This window comes from Ostrinia furnacalis, unplaced genomic scaffold (assembly GCF_004193835.3).
Source record: "Ostrinia furnacalis isolate ACB-3 unplaced genomic scaffold, ASM419383v2 OfSCF7119, whole genome shotgun sequence".
Classification (NCBI taxonomy): Eukaryota; Metazoa; Arthropoda; class Insecta; order Lepidoptera; family Crambidae; genus Ostrinia; species Ostrinia furnacalis.
In genome coordinates, this window is record NW_021137358.1 from 1 (window position 1) to 16,125 (window position 16,125).

Genomic DNA, 16,125 nt, shown 5'->3' on the forward strand with positions numbered 1-16,125 from the left:
TTAAACCTGACTATTTTTCGTTCTGTGGGGACGTAACATTTCAGCATCACTAGATAGAAATCGTAAGCACATTTACAAGTTCTATAAACAACTGACTAATGATTTTAAAATCACATCGGTCATTATCTCAAATCAAAACAAATTAAATAATTTTATTACATAATATAAGTACTCGTACATAAAGATCACACATTACTTACATAGGTTGTAAGGCGTCACTAACCGTGTGGTATGTTGTCATTAAAAATAATTCAAAGACGACCAGTCCTAGACTAAAATCAAAATAAAACAGACTCTAATAAAAAAAAATCATCAAAATTCTAATTCAAAATTTAGATAAAATCAAAATTTAATCAAAATCAAAATCTGATCAAGATCATAATTTAATCAAAGTCAAAATGTAATTAAAATCAAAATTTAAAATTTAATCAAAATTTAATTAAAATTTAATCTGAACCAAAATTGAATTAAAATCAAATCAAAATTAAAAATAGAAAGGAATCAGAAAGTTTAATACTTGCACCCAAACTTTAGATAGGTACTGCTCATAAAAACCTATCAGTTTTTTTGAGAGCGACAACTGATAAAAATGTAATTGAATCAAGAAATTGTTGAACTACACCATACTATTTTGGCATTGAATTACTTTAACAAAGCTAGAGACGCCTAGACTTAATAAATTGGGAGCGATTGACGAATTTGTGAACCACGCCCAGTCACCACCACGTTCAAAACCCGAATGTGCAATGACTCTAACACTGAGTCCCAAAATCTCTACGTTCCAGGGCTCTGTACCTGAAGTTTTTGTAAAGCTATTAATCCATCAATACTGCACTTGAACGGGTCCACAACTACGTCAGGCAACATGGAGATTTATGTCACCTTCGTTCCCAGGCGCGCACTTAACTCTGGCATAAGAGCTTTGGCGCTGCTTAAAATTCCATAGCAATAAACTAGCTAACACATTGAAAGTGTTGTGAGAACTATAACATTAAGTTATTTAATTTATTGCGCCCCGCGCGCCGACATATACAAAATACCCATAATGTATAAAACTACAGGAACAAACGGATACAAAGTTTGAAGAATCAAGTGAAAGAGATCGTTGATACAAGCATTCGTTGCAACACGATTGACCACTCCAAGCTATTTGTAGGTAAACTTCTACGAATCCGACTTATTCTTATCGCTTTAAACCCGTAGGACTCCGGGGCTTTCCTGTACTTATCAGTTAACACCATGCAGTTTTATCACAATATGGTTTAATTTATAGTGACAGATATGATTTGCAAGTATTACGCCTACCTGACTTATGTTGACCAAGGACTCCTCGATGAAGATCATTGTAAAGGCGTACGCAAATGTGTACAAACTGGCGACTAGAAGAAGCAGGTATAAGTTACCTATTCCCTTTACTGTGTAGGGACTTAGCATTGCGCCCGCTGTATGACCCAATGCGAAAGTCAACTGGATTATCATTAACCTGAAAAACACACATTTAGCTACTATGTTACTTATGCATAGCTAGGATTATAAGTTGCTGAAAATCATCGCCTGTGTTTTTGTGCTGTGGTCCGCATTTGAACCTGGAACCACAGCTCAAAATATGTTTATTCCGTTTTTATCCAATCGCTATGGTATGTAACTCCAAAAGTCCAAACCATAACAGTAGAAATCACGAATAGAACGTATAATGCACAAAATTTCCATAGTGTGGAGTATAGGATTTTATAAAACTATTGGGTATTTTTTCCATTTGAGAATTACGAATTACTTATTGAACTTTCAATTGACGGCCTTGTAATGCCCGCCAGCCAGAGCGCGAATTGAGTCAGGCATCCGTACAATGTTACATATAGCTGAGCTAGACTGTACATAATATACTTTAGCAGAACCTAAAAGATCTGTTCTCGTTGCTGGTGACGTCACTGATGAAGCAAATGGCCCCGATCATCAGCACTTTGTATCCCCCCGTCAGAGAGAAAGGCAGGCAACTGATGATGTACCACCAGGGCCCGAGCTCCTCCATTAAGCCGTATACCACGGTCAGGATTGCGCTGAAAGTCAGACCTGAAATTTTAAAAAATGTTTAGAATTCTTGGAGTTTTCGGATTGTTGTTTACCTAACTGCTTAAAAATGGGTTAGGTATAGTCAACGGCTACTATGATATCAGATTAAACATTTTCGATGCAAAATAGTCTTTATTAAAATGAGATAAGACGCCATAATGTTTAAACTTTATGTGCTGTCGTCAGTACGTTAAACTTAAATTCAAGTAGGACTTTCCTACTATCAAGCTTAATTGTCTTTATTATGAACTAGCTGTGCCCGCGACTTCGTCCGCGTGGACTAATGACTTTGGGTAGGCACTTTTAATAATTTAGTCTAATTATTTTACAAAGGCCTATGTTCAGCAGTGGACGTCCTATGGCTGAAAATTAAATGATGATGATGATGATTTTACAAATAGCTTTTGCCCGCGACTTCGTCCGTGTAGAAGTCGAAAAAGTTCTCATAGGATTTTTAAATGGTTTTTAACGTTATTATCTAAATGTTTGAATACTATTTGATCGTTTAAACACAGTGAATGATTCAATTACATAAAATTTTAATGATACTTTTCACGGCTTCGCTCTCATGAATGTTAACGACCGTCAAAAGCACGTCGATAGATGGCGGTCACTAATTTAGACTTTGATTTGCTCGTTTAAACACAGTGAATTATTCAATTACATAAAATATCTATATAAACTTAAGATTAGCCGGCTAAACTTAAGTTTAGCTTCGAGAAGCAGCTAAAGTTCGATAACATGTTAGTTTGCGTCATGATATTCCATCTTTAGCCGGCTAATGTGCACATTAGCCAAAACGATACGGCTAAAAATGTATTCGATGGGCGCGCCAGGCCGGCGGAGGGCTTGAGGGGGCGGTGGGGAGACAACGAATAGCTCCATATTATTTAACAATTGTGACTAGATATTGTTTTAAGTAATTAACACTGAAGAAGTTTTATTTTGTAATTTTAAATACCTACCTACAGAAGATTCTGTAATGACCAAATGGTTCCTTATTATTTTATTTTAATGATTAGGTTAGATATTGTTTTAAGTAATTAATATTTTGTTATTGTAATAATTGTAATTTTGAATACCTACATAGGTACATAAAAGTATGTGTAATGAAAGTGATTATTTTTTAATAAAGTTTTCGTGTCAAAATAGTAAACATTATTACACTGTTTCCTTTTCCATTTCCTTCTACATTTTTAGCCAAAGGCCTGCGGTTACACTTAAGTTTAGCCGGCTAAAGATAGAAGAAACTAACATTAACACCTCGTCGAAGATAAACTTAAGTTTAGCCGGCTAATCTTAAGTTTATGTTCACATCTATCTTTAGCCGTAACATTGACAACAAAAGCTACTATCTAATCTATCACTGCAGTTTGTTTTCGCAATTTTCTTCGAACTATACAGGGTGGAAACGATAAGTGATCTCATTCGGTTATTTCTAAACTATACAAGATATCGACAAACTGGTTACTGATCCTGAAAGTGCTTCACGAGCTCTATCTAACGGTACCAATAATAGGTCACAGAATTAACGGGATCTATCCGAAAATTAAATGTTTTCAGCCTCCATACTAAATGTATGCCAGCCAAACAATATTAGAAGTATTAAGTTTTTTATTATTCGTAAATAGATACTCGGTACAGCTATCAACTATTGTATAATCCCAAGTTGGTCCCATTTAAATTTTATCAAAATTGGTTCAATAAGTAGTTACCTAAGTTACTTTTAAAATAATTTTGATTTTGCCATCCATGTAAATGAAATTGATATCACTATTTTTGCTTTTTGTATGGAGTTTGAAAGATTTTTGACGTTTGTTAATGTTAAAATAACATGGTTCGACCTCGCCTAAATATCTAAAAAAAAGTTCTCATAATTATTATTGAATGAGTAAGACGGCGGGGTCCGTCTAGGCACGCCAAGGTTACCCGCGTTGGAGGGAATTCCCTGTGGTCACCACGGAGTTCAATTGTATTATTTTTAAGTAACATTTTGTAAAACCACAGACAAATAAAATAGGAATGGTAGATTACGCGTTATGGTAATAATAACTTAATTAATGTGGTAAAGTTGTTTATTATGTCAACTTGCGGCAGAAAGTAGTGGGGTACATAATAGTTTAGTCTTTTTGCGAAACTATCCATGTTATGGCGCGAGATAGAAAGTCCCTATAAATTCTTGATTTTGCAGTCGTCAGCACATTTTACCAAAACTACCACAGTTAACTAATCAGTATGGGCATGTCTGTAAAATGCGCACATTAACTACACTGATTTGATATCAGCCGATTCTTCATACAAATTAGAATCGGGTCCAACTATAGGCCAACTAAAAATGGTCTGCGCCTAGGCTAAGACTTACCAAAGAGTGTCCAGGCGATAAGCGGCTTCCGTCCATGCTTATCAGACCACACGCCCAGGAATAATGACAGAACTGCTGGAACTATTGCTTCCAGCACAGAATTAACCGTATTCACGAGAGTGACATATTCTTGGACCTCTTTCTCCAGCTCCTGTGTGTGGTTTATCTTCTCTGGGTCTAAGAACGACTTGCAATCTGCGACCGTGTAGTTTAATGAGTGAACGCATGTACGATACATGTTTAGATTGCTTATAGGTGCACCTGGTTAGGAATAAAAAAGTAAATTGTTAAAAATGTCGGGCTGGAAGACGTAGCGTGGGCAGGCCTCCTACTAGGTGGACCGACGATCTCGTAAAGGTCGCGGGAAGAGCCTGGATGCGGGCAGCGCAGGACCGTGCATTGTGGAAAGCCTTGGAGGAGGCCTTTGTCCAGCAGTGGACGTCATTTGGCTGAAACGAACGAACGAACGAAAAATGTTACAATGTTAGGTACAGTTTATGTCAATGTTATCTTTTAAAACTACAAGTCTTATTTGTTTACTTTGTTTCCAATAAACGTTTCTATCTTTCTATGTATAAAAAACTAAGTAATGTGTAACTGAATCGGCCCCTTGTTTACGAATGTTTCATTACTTACAACTTTACCATAATATTGCAAGTCTTTTATGTCTATATTTTATGTAGGTTCACATTCAAAATATTCAAGGGGATATACTTTGTTTATATTTGAAATGACCCTTAAAATAAAAACCTTTTTGAATATAAAATAACCGCAAACGGCAATTTATGAACTTACCTGACAAATAGAGTCCAAATAATATCATAAACAGAGGAATTTCAATCGTGTTTTTTAATTTAAACCCTTTTAAATGCGCAAGAGCATCTTCAGGTCCTGCTGGGGTATCACCAGCTCCTAATAGCTGATCAGTTTCTTGAGGTTCCATATTATTTTTTTGTTATTCAGCAAACATTTTCGAAAAACACGTCCACTCTGAAAATAATACGAAAACAATTTGCGACACGACGCGAGCTTGCCTTTCAGCGGGCTAATGTTATACTAACTTTTATCTGTAATTGTGAGTAATGTTGCTGACTTTTAGAAGGACTAACGTTTAATCTACACACTGCGGTCACTGTATGACAAGAATGCCCGTAGCTTTGAAGTTAAATACCTAAAATTTAGTTAATTCCTATAGACTACCGAATGTATTAGTCTGAAAAGGAACTGCAAAGCCTAAAACAACAAAAAGTACAGTAAATATGGTTAATTACAGTAATGATCGACCGCTCGTGAATGCAAATGTAAGAAAAATATAACAGACATGTGGTCGCCACCCGGTAGTCACCTTGTGCGTTGCGATTAATTTACTAAAGCTCATCGTGCGTGTTATCACTACCAACTTACCGAAAAGTTTGTTAATGATTAACGCAGTGTGTAGTAATCTTATTTCACAATTTGCACATTTACAGGATAATTCATTGACGAAATTCGAATGCACGTCAACGGAAAGATTGTGGTATCTCAATGTAGGTATAGTGTGAGATAATGTCAGTAGGTGATTACTAAGGCGATTGCAAAATGCACTGCCCCCATGCGCCTGTCCTAGCCAAAGAAAAGACTACTATTGAATACTGGTCCAGGTCCTAGCCCTAATTTGATGTCTTTTACGGTCAGGTTTGGGCCCAAAACTTTTATCTTGGAGGATCCAGATTCCAGAAGCAGCGTTTGTTTTTAGATAACTCTTCTCTTGGCATCTGGGACTCCTGCATAGAATAGATAGGCTCCTTTCGCTAGAGCCTAGAATAAAATTAAAAAATTGTTTACTGACAACAGACAAATCTACCTAGATTTGTACTTACCTAAGTAGCTTAAAAAATACTTGATTAAAAAAATGTTTTGAGGTCATGTTGTCGGCGGCCAATATACTCTGAAAGTAATTAACTCTTGCCAGGAAACGTATCTTTTGTGCGATTTTTTTTACAGAAGGAAAAATTGTGTTTAAACTATAGCCGCCTTAATAGTTGCTAAGAAATAAAGATAAGCCACTTACCTCCACTTATCGGCGCATCCGTTGCTAAACTTCAAAACATGCGCGTGAGTCTGCGACAGAGAACCGACAGACAGCCCGGTGTGAAGCGACTGACACTTGGTTAAAAAGACTGACAACGATAGGGACTTTCTTGGAGATTTTGAGCAGTGATTCATAGTGTCTATTGCAGTATAGTAATATAGGTACAGACAGATAAAAGATATTAATACACTGATTAGGATCCGAGAGTGTATATCCTTTATTCTTATAAGATTTCTCAGTAACACTCAATGTTATTCAAAGATAACAAATGAAAATGACGTATTTTTCAGGCAATGGAATTTTAATCCGTATACGAATCGCACACTGCTAACTTTAAACGATGTTATTGTCTTATTCAGTTGTAATAGCTCAGATGCTACTTTGCAGCATAAATGTTTAGACTGAGACCTGTGCCGCCGCGCTAGCAATTATCAGCAGTAACTCCAATATTTTGCTGTTAAAAAATCTCCTGTCAGCTCATCTGAATAGAGCTCATTATAGTTTAGCCAAAAACTGGAGTTACTGCTGATATCGCCAGCACGGCAGTGTGCTGAGACGTACAAATCTTACAAGTACAGAGCTTTCTGTCATCTCAAAAAAGGGGGTTAATTAACGGCATATGAATGACAAAAACGAATAATATTAATTATTTATTTACACAGTACATAACACTACAGGAGAACATATTAACATAAATATTGCTAAAAATACTTGAAAATTTTACACAAAAAATATATAAACATTTCACTCAAAAAATAACCTAGCTGTCAATCTCACTGGTAATAACGATTGGCGCCACTTGATTCACATACAAAATTAAATACTTAACATACGAGTAAATAAAACACATTTCACATTTTTCTTATCTTTCTAATCTACATAAAATAACAGTTTCGAGCCTTTTATTTACAATGATTGCAATCGGAAGCGGGTTTTAGTTAATTAATAATACTATATCACATCATCGGAATTTATGCTAATTTTGACCATGAAAAGACAAGACAGTAGAATAGGCACTAAAGACGAAAATTTATTTACTGACTATTCCGTTTTACTGTGGCGCGAATCTGTGTCAGAGTGTGATTCGATGTGTTGATCTGTTTCTGCAATATTAAAAAAAACCGGATAAGAATGGTCAAAATCTCTATTGTACATAATACAATAATTAATAGGTGTGATATTTTCTAATAATCTTCTAAAAATTAAGTAACACAACAATTTCTGGGACCTTTGCTTTTCATGCACACGGCCACACTGATTTCCGTTTTTGTTTTCGCTCTCATCAAACGGTGATTCTTTAACACTGTTGCCGATGGTACAATGATGACGAAGATTCTAAAATGACGCTGATAACACTTCAAGTATTCAACTCTGTGGTTAAATATTACCTAAAATTCAGACAGTCTGGCTTCATGTCTATTTTGTAGTCTAGCCTTAAAAATAAGTATTAACAATCCGATCGAGTTAACTGGCACCTGGCGGCCGTGACGTCACATCGAAGCTCTGTACCTCTAGTACGAAAAACTTTCGAGTTCGTTTCGTTGCGTATTCAAAGTGCGGGCCTAGGGCGGCTATAATATAGGGGGCGCTGTTTAATTTTTCATACAAAATTTTTCGATGACACTTTGAATACGCAACGAAACGAACTCGAAAGTTTTTCGTACTAGAGGTACTGGACGGGACGAACGCGGGCACGTGTGCGGGTAAGTGCGAGTGAGAGTGGCATTCCAGCGAGGTACGCAGTTACCTCGATCGGATTGTACCTACTTGAGCATCGTCTTAACGAACTCATTCTCGCAATTTTTTGACCGCAAGCTCGGCTTTTTTACAAAATGTACTAAAAGAACTTGAAGTGTTTGTCTAATTCCAGCAAAAGCCTAGCTTTTTCATACTACTTTACTATGAAACATACTTGCTTGGGTAGGTACTTTAATAAAATAAACTACGTTTTCCAACTTACCCTCAACTAACTGATATGGCACTGAAGGACTCTTTACTATGAGACATTTCACGATCCTGCAACAAATAAACATACTTCTGTAATGCCTGGTTAACCATTCTGAAATATATCCTTCATTTTTCTTTATTTCGAGACTCTATAATGGTCTTTACACGAGAGTCGCTCCTAGCGGTCACAATATAGCTTACGTTATTTCTTTATTTTGAATGCTTTCGTCAAACATTTATTACACCTTATGTCCGCACTGTGGGACGATTAAATTGATCAGTGGAACGGTATCTACTTTATTTACGTAAGTAGATATTAAAGATGAATAACTTTCATGCCTATCTAATCCTGATCAAGCAGGCAGGACATCAACCTTCACTGACATATAAGGCGACTTTTGAACGATGCCGTGTGACGTCGCACTATGGATCGAAAATGAGATTTTTGGACATAGCGATTTTTTTGATAATTTCTATTATTAAAAATTACCAATCGATAGGTTACGTCATTCTGGTGAATAAATGACAAAAGTTTTTCTCTAAAAGTGATAGTTTGGCTGGAAAAAAATATTTTCCATTTTCGTTGTATGGAATGATACATAAAGTGGTCGATTTTGAGAAAGATGACGTCTGATCTTAAGAAAAGTCAGTTGAACTTACTTTTTTTTTTCAATCTTTATATTTTATATAAATCTTTAAAAATATCCCAAAAAAGTCACTTTTACTTACTTTTATTTTTAATTTTCGAAACCTCATAACTTCTGAGCGGGCAAGTTTAGGCACGCGCTGATAGAGTAGGATTATAGTCAACAAGCCATAGAACAAGGCTCAAGTAGTTTTAAAGCAAGATCTGTCAAGACTTAGTCAAAATCGACCACATTATGTTTCATTCCATACAACGATAATGGAAAATATTTTTTCCAGCCAATATCACTTTTAGAGAAAAACTTTAGTAACATTTATTCATCAGAATGACGTAACCTATCGATTGGAAATTTTTAATAATAGAAATTATCAAAAAAATCGCTATGTCCATAAATCTTATTTTTCATCCATAGTGCGTCGTATCGTGCTTTGTGAAGAGCCCTAATGGCTGATTTACACATGATATGTAAGTATTATAACTAAATTTTTACTTGATTTTTCTATCAAGTTGGTGGGCGGGGCTTGTCACTTGACACGTTTTGACAAGCATAGTAAACAAGAGCGTGACGTTTGGAATTAAGAATTAATAAGTCGTCTATGAAACATTCCCACAGGTAATACAGTAACAAAGATTCATACTCACAGCAAGAACACTAGTGACACAGTAGAAATAGCAGCGGTGAGCACTAAAAATGCTCCAGGAAAACTTGCGAGCGTGTAAGCATACAACGCGTTGTACACCAGTGGCGCTAGCAGCGGGCTGAAAGACTCGGCCGAGCCCATCAGGCCGAAGACCTTTGCTATGTCTTGACTGGGTAACGTCTGGGACAAGTACGACCGGATTAACGGCCCGGAGACTGTCCCGAAGACAGCTGCGGCTGAACCTGAAATGGGACGACTGAGATTATTTACAGAACCAATCGTAACTAAAGCCTGGTCCGTGAGCACGTAGAATTTTGTCCAATGACCCCTAGCTACCCATCCTTATCGCTCGCGCGTAATTATGTTGCTGTCACGCTCGCACACTCACTGCGGGCGCGCGTCGCACAGTCGCGATAGCAATATAATTACGCGCGAGCGATAAGGATGGGTAGCTTGGGATCATTGGACAAAATTCTACGTGCTCACGAACCAGGCTTTACCAACCCTTTAACTGGACATGGGGTCTTCGGAAAATTTATTCGCATTCATATGTGATTAAAATGACTCAAAAGTACGCGTGGACCTCGTTTTACCCCCGTTAGATATCATGTTGATAGATGGCGCTTTTTAGACGTCTTATTTATGTATTGAAAATTTGTCACATATCGTCATAAATTATAGCCTATATGTTAATCTGGGTTATAAACAATAACACTGTAAAGTTTCAACAAAATACGTTCAGTAGTTTTTGCGTGAAAGAGTAACAAACATCCAGAAATCCAAACTTTCGCTTTTATAATATCCCTTCATTTGGCAGTGATGCTTTTAAGCAACAACCACTTTGAATATTTCTACAGCACCAAATAATAAGTTTTGTGCAAATAATTCGATTTTGTTACGAAGCTTAGTTCAGCAAAACACTAGTAAATAGGTCGTCGACTGAGTTTTGAGTGATTTCATATCCATATTTCTGTCAGACGCCAAGATGACGCGCAATGAGAATAACAAAGACGGAAGTTTTATGATTTTGTACTATTTTATTATCTCTAATTGTTTTTGTTTTGTCAAAATTTTATTAATTATAAATCAAACTAATCATATAAAGCAATATTTGGCGTAGAAACTGTGTTTTCTAATACATGACATGCTTCCGAACCTCGACGTTGCCTAGAAGCAACAGTGCCAAACATCTAACAAAATAGGTTTAGCTTTTTGTTAATACAAAAGAGTGTCAATACACAATGAATCAATCATGTATTACATGAATAATGTTATAGAGATGGTATAGTAATTACTTTTGATGCCATGTTTTGATGCAATTATGGACCCTGTCGGGCACAGCATTTAGGAGAGAGGAAGAATTTGCTGTCTGTCTCTGTGTTGTCTGTCTTCACACTTATACCGCTGAACTGATTTAAATGATAAACACATTTTTCTTGCGTTTAAGTCAACAACTATAGCAGATAACGGTAACATACCAGTTTCAGAAGCTAAAGAGAAAATAAAAAGCCAACATTGGCTCGGCATATTGATCGTGAAGTATGATGACATACGTCATCTATCAAATGTTGGAGAAAAAGGTCATTGTCGACTTTGCGAAAATGCCCAAAAAAAAGTTTAATGCATAAAATGTGAAATACGATTGATTTTTTTAAGATTTTCATATAAAAAAAAAATTCTATAATATATCTCAATGTTTTATTTAAGTACCCCTATTTGGCAATGTGGTAAATAAGCAACAATCGTTTTTCGCGAAAATACCAACCAAATATTTTTTTTTACTATTTTTCTTAACTTTATTTGATAGTAACAATTAGGTCTAAATAGATTTTATTGAAAAAATCAAACAATTTGTGTCTTGCCAAATGAAGGGATATTAGTAGGATTGCACTCCACACAAAACAAGAAAAAAATAAATACTCAAGATATTTAGTTTTACGTTATCAATATTTTTAAAATGAAAATTATTTAGAAGACGATACGTCTACGATCGTATCAATTTAAAAAGGAACTCACCAAGATACATCTCCCATGTATCAACTGCTCCAGCTTTTATAATGTTCTCTACGACACAAGAGAAGACAGCTATCGTAGCGAAACTCAGATCGCTTATATGGAACATTTTCTGTATCAATGCTACCCCAAAGAACCCTCCCAAACTCCAAACGGTGCTTAAAGCCGAAAAAGTCGTGAAATCTTTCATCGTCCATTGCAGTTTGTTCCTTGTGTACAAGTACATAAGACCCATTGTTCCCAACATAGCGAATGCGTTAAGGCTAGACGCGCCGACTGTAAGAAGCAGCTTCGCTCTGCCGTAGTTTGGTTTTTCCTTGAAACTTTCCGTTAGCATGTCCTTAACGTGCGAAAAATCTAGCACGGAAAATATACTGCCCTGAAAGAAACATAAGATGTACCTAGACGAAATAAAAAACAAACAAAAATATTGTCCCATTTATTATCCCAAAGCAGTGGTAGGCCGTTTGTAGAAATCCGTTTTTCCATCGGCGACGGACCGTCAATAAACGGATTATCCTTTGTTTGTTGTCAAAATGGATGTATACAAGCGGCCGTACGCTTAAATAATAATAATAATAAGCATTTATTTCTCTCTTTCACAATCCAATGTAATACACAAATTGCTATGCACTATTTGAACAAGGTAAGATTGTGAGAGAACTGCAGTCTGAACTAGGCGAGAAGCCTGTACAGCCTGTACTACAGAGCGCCAGTACTCTCCTCTCTCTATAATAGCTAAATGGTTAAAGTGATAGCGGGACGTGTAAAAACACTTTTTAAAAGACTTTTTTTTAGAAAACAACGATACGATAGATGTTATCAAGCACACTTCTCTTCTTACCTCTTCAATATTCGTCAAAGACTCTTGAATGGCGACAGCGGAGAATGCGTACGCGCACGCATAGAGAGCAGCCACTATGAGCAACGAGTAGACGCTGCCCACTGCTCTGAGCAGGAATGGGCTGACCATAGAACCTCCCGCTATGCCAATCACTAGGCTCATCTGGACCATTACTAATCTGGAAGCAAATAATATTCAACTTTGAGGCTTATTGTCGGCCGTTTGGTGTAGTGGTTCAGAACGGACTACTATGCCGAGAGGTCCCGGGTTCGATTCCCGGCCGGGCAGAAATTGAAATGATGAATTTTAATTTCTGTGACGGGTCTGGTTGTGACTATGTATAATATTTATGTATTTTAAAAAAAAAGTATATAAGTAGTATATCCGTTAAGCTAGCACCCATAACACAAGCATTAAGTTGCTTACTTTGGGGCTAGCTGGCGCTGTGTGAAATTGTCCAAAGATTTATTTATTTACTAGCTTTCCGCCCGCGGCTTCGCCCGCGTGGAATTTTGTCTGTCACAGAAAAACTTTATCGCGCGCGTCCCTGTTTCAAAAACCGGGATAAAAACTATCCTATGTTCTTTCCCGGGACTCAAACTATCTCTATGCCAAATTTCATCAAAATCGGTTGCGAGGTTTAAGCGGGAAAGCGTAACAGACAGACAGACAGACAGAGTTACTTTCGCATTTATAATATTAGTTGGGATTTATATTACTGCTCAAGATTCCAGGAAGCGTGTGAACAGGGATGCAGGCAGCGCATTGTGGATGTATTTGGGGGGGGCCTTTTTTCAGTAGAGACTTTCGATTGAAAAGGAGGATAGAATAGAATGTAATTTTAGTTTGTATTCCTTCTTAAACATAGCTACGAGCAGGTATACTTACCAGTACAACAACTATTTGCTACTATAAGGCGGTTATCACACTGCGCCGCGTTCCGCCGCGGTACGCGGGACGACAGATTTAATCATTGTATGCAAGTACCTCAGTTTTTATAGAAAACACGCGCGGCACTTCACACTGACAACGCGTCTGCGCGCGGGATTTTTTATATGAAATCACGCGCTCCGCGGCGGGTGCGTGGCGCAGTGTGATAACCGCCTAATGTCTTACTAATCTGACTCAAGATGTAAATTAACAACTTGGTGAATAACATTCTGAGATCAGACTTTTTTTTATTTATCTTCATCGTGAATCACCAAGAAAAAGTTTAACAAAATAATTTGTTTGGCAAGTTTGATAACAGGTTTAATCGGCAAAATTCACTGATTAAGATACATTCATCATAGGTAAGTACATATTTATAAGTGTAAATCGATCTGCCGCAAGCGTGATTTTATTATGCTGAACCGAATCAATTCTATTCTTGGAACCAGCAAGTGATCTTATGGAATATGCTGAAGTCTTCGCTTAAAAAGATTCGATTCGACCGACTCTCACCTAAAAGTCCTATTTCTATTGTCAGTGACGTCACTAACGAAGCACATAGCGCCAGTGATAACGACGCTCATCCCGCCAGTCAGCGAGAAGAACACGCTGCAAGCCACCAGCCACCACGGGCTGAGGGACACCATGCTGTATACTACTAGCGCCATGGAGCCCAACGTCATTGCTGGAATTAAAAAAAAAACATTTTTGAGCTATGAAAAAAAAAACATTTTTGAGCTATGATAAAAAAAATGGGCAAAGTAAATAAGGCTTGGGAAACATCATCGGACGGGTAGTTTAAATTTATTAACCGTTGTCTCTCATTCAACGTTTTTTACTCATTTGCTAAAATGCTTATTTCTGTCGCACGGGGCTCAAAATCAGCGAAATTCGTAGGTAAGTAGTTGATTCACACCTAATGTGCCAAATTGTCCAGAAATGACTAAGCCGTCAAGACTGGTTATTGGCGTACTTCTGCACTCTTCGATACCACTCCTGCCTATGACTCAGCTACCGGCAGTGGCAAACATTTTGCTATAGCCACAAGCAGAGAGATATCTAGAACCTATTTTAATTTTGAACTTACCCAGAAGCTTAATAAGACAATAAGAGGTTTCCTGCCGTGCTTGTCAGACCATGCTCCTACAAACAACGAGAGCACTGCTGGCCCCGCTGACTCTAACACCGATTTAGCCGTCATGACCTTATTCGCATACTCTTGCACCTCTCGCTCCAACTCCTGCCTTCGCTTACAGAAATGTTACATACTAATTTTGAACTTACCTAAAAGGTTCCAGACAATAAGAGGTTTCCTGCCGTGCTTGTCAGACCATGCTCCTACAAACAACGAGAGCACTGCTGGCCCCGCTGACTCTAACACCGCCTTGGCCGTCATAACCTTGTTGGCATATTCCTGCACTTCTCGTTCCAACTCCTGCCTTTGGCTTAGTTCTTCGGAGGTGGAGGTCATCTCAGGAGAGAGGAAATGTTGGCACTCGGAGGCGGTGCGGTTCAGTTCGTGAACGCAAGTCCGGTGCATGATGAGGTTGCTTATTTGGATTCCTGTTTGAAAGGAGATTTTGTTGAACATAAATTATATGGTTAACTTTCGTCGACATATTCGAAGTGACATAACTACCTCCATTGATTTCAAAGAACTAAACTCGAAATCAAATCAACAACATTAATTAATCTATGATAAATTTAAAATACCGACTAAGTGGCCCGTTTTCTACCAAGCTGAGAGGAGACGAGATTATTATGTTAAAAGCAACTGTTTGTTCAAGCCGAGAATCGAACCAGCGACCATGATCATTCAAGGCGATCACATACTACGTCATCGGACAGTTTAAAAAGTCTAGAATTAATTTAGAATTACTTATTATTTTTATTTTTTTTTTGTCTTCGGCACTTTTTCGATTTTGGTTTGCTTATTCTAAACATAAGACATACATAACTATTATCATAGATTTTTACTTACCAGACACAGCAAAACCGATCATCATAAGAAGAATCGGGACTTCAATAGCGTTCGATATCTTGTATCTTTTTGGACTCGCTTCCTCACTGATGATCTCATAGTCAATATCACCCATGGTTTATTTTTCAACCTTCAGACAACCCGTATTATTATTATTAACCCGCAAAATATCAACAAAATTCACAACACTCTTCAAAGCATTTATCCAACACTGTTTATAAACCGACAATCGCATGTTACTATCACAAAACTAGATACCTAGATAACGTGCGATAAGACAGACGGCCATACGTAAGCGGCTTAAGCAAATCAAAAACAAAATTAAGCATGACTAGCATGAATTAAAAAAGCTATTTTAGGATGACAAAGCACAATCAAAACATGCTAATAAAGAATTAAGAGTACCTATAACCACAGCTATAACTTAGTAACAAAGCTAACAAAGAAAAGGCAGACAAGTGTTATTATGACACATTAAATTAATAGTGATATCATTATTACATTAGTTCACATAATTAAGTTACTTTGTACAGTGGATCTGTGCACAAAACATTAGCACAATGGATTCAGTACGCATTTTATCTCAAGCGTCCTTGAAACAATAATATGATGGCCGCTCG

At 37.2% G+C, this 16,125-nt stretch overlaps 2 protein-coding genes across 5 annotated transcripts; both read right to left on the reverse strand.

The window, feature by feature from the left end:
- Window positions 1-1,033: 1,033 nt before the first annotated feature.
- Window positions 1,034-6,671, reverse strand: LOC114363437 (proton-coupled folate transporter-like). 3 transcript variants are annotated; one of them, XM_028319152.1, is made up of 6 exons: window positions 6,483-6,671; window positions 6,101-6,229; window positions 5,228-5,422; window positions 4,433-4,693; window positions 1,896-2,070; window positions 1,034-1,483 (listed from the first exon to the last, which is right to left on the reverse strand). In XM_028319152.1, the coding sequence occupies exons 3-6, from the start codon at window positions 5,373-5,375 to the stop codon at window positions 1,228-1,230; spliced, it is 840 nt and encodes a 279-aa protein (XP_028174953.1). In that variant the 5' UTR covers window positions 5,376-5,422; window positions 6,101-6,229; window positions 6,483-6,671; the 3' UTR covers window positions 1,034-1,227. The 3 variants fall into 3 exon arrangements, with proteins under 3 accessions (XP_028174953.1, XP_028174954.1, XP_028174955.1); XM_028319153.1 differs by lacking the exon at window positions 6,101-6,229; XM_028319154.1 differs by lacking the exons at window positions 6,101-6,229; window positions 6,483-6,671 and having other exon boundaries at window positions 5,228-5,498.
- A 469-nt stretch (window positions 6,672-7,140) lies between these two features.
- On the reverse strand, window positions 7,141-15,867 carry LOC114363410 (proton-coupled folate transporter-like). Of its 2 annotated transcripts, none has more exons than XM_028319116.1 (8): window positions 15,506-15,864; window positions 14,809-15,087; window positions 14,038-14,209; window positions 12,595-12,772; window positions 11,754-12,129; window positions 9,739-9,979; window positions 8,464-8,519; window positions 7,141-7,606 (listed from the first exon to the last, which is right to left on the reverse strand). In XM_028319116.1, the coding sequence occupies exons 1-8, from the start codon at window positions 15,618-15,620 to the stop codon at window positions 7,545-7,547; spliced, it is 1,479 nt and encodes a 492-aa protein (XP_028174917.1). In that variant the 5' UTR covers window positions 15,621-15,864; the 3' UTR covers window positions 7,141-7,544. The 2 variants fall into 2 exon arrangements, with proteins under 2 accessions (XP_028174917.1, XP_028174919.1); XM_028319118.1 differs by lacking the exon at window positions 7,141-7,606 and adding an exon at window positions 7,613-7,891 and having other exon boundaries at window positions 15,506-15,867.
- Between the last annotated feature and the right edge of the window lie 258 nt (window positions 15,868-16,125).

What these genes read in the sequence shown, in the direction of transcription:
- LOC114363410 (XM_028319116.1), bottom strand. Translation starts at nt 15,620, where the DNA reads ATGGGTGATATTGACTATGAGATCATCAGTGAGGAAGCGAGTCCAAAA. An exon ending in TATTGTCTGGAACCTTTTAG is followed by an intron (nt 14,210 to 14,808) that starts GTAAGTTCAAAA and finishes TTTTAATTCCAG; the next exon opens with CAATGACGTTGGGCTCCATG. An exon ending in TACATGGGAGATGTATCTTG is followed by an intron (nt 9,980 to 11,753) that starts GTGAGTTCCTTT and finishes GTCCCATTTCAG; the next exon opens with GTTCAGCCGCAGCTGTCTTC.
- LOC114363437 (XM_028319153.1), bottom strand. Translation starts at nt 5,375, where the DNA reads ATGGAACCTCAAGAAACTGATCAGCTATTAGGAGCTGGTGATACCCCA. An exon ending in ATTTGGACTCTATTTGTCAG is followed by an intron (nt 4,694 to 5,227) that starts GTAAGTTCATAA and finishes ATTCCTAACCAG; the next exon opens with GTGCACCTATAAGCAATCTA. An exon ending in TATCGCCTGGACACTCTTTG is followed by an intron (nt 2,071 to 4,432) that starts GTAAGTCTTAGC and finishes TTAAAATTTCAG; the next exon opens with GTCTGACTTTCAGCGCAATC.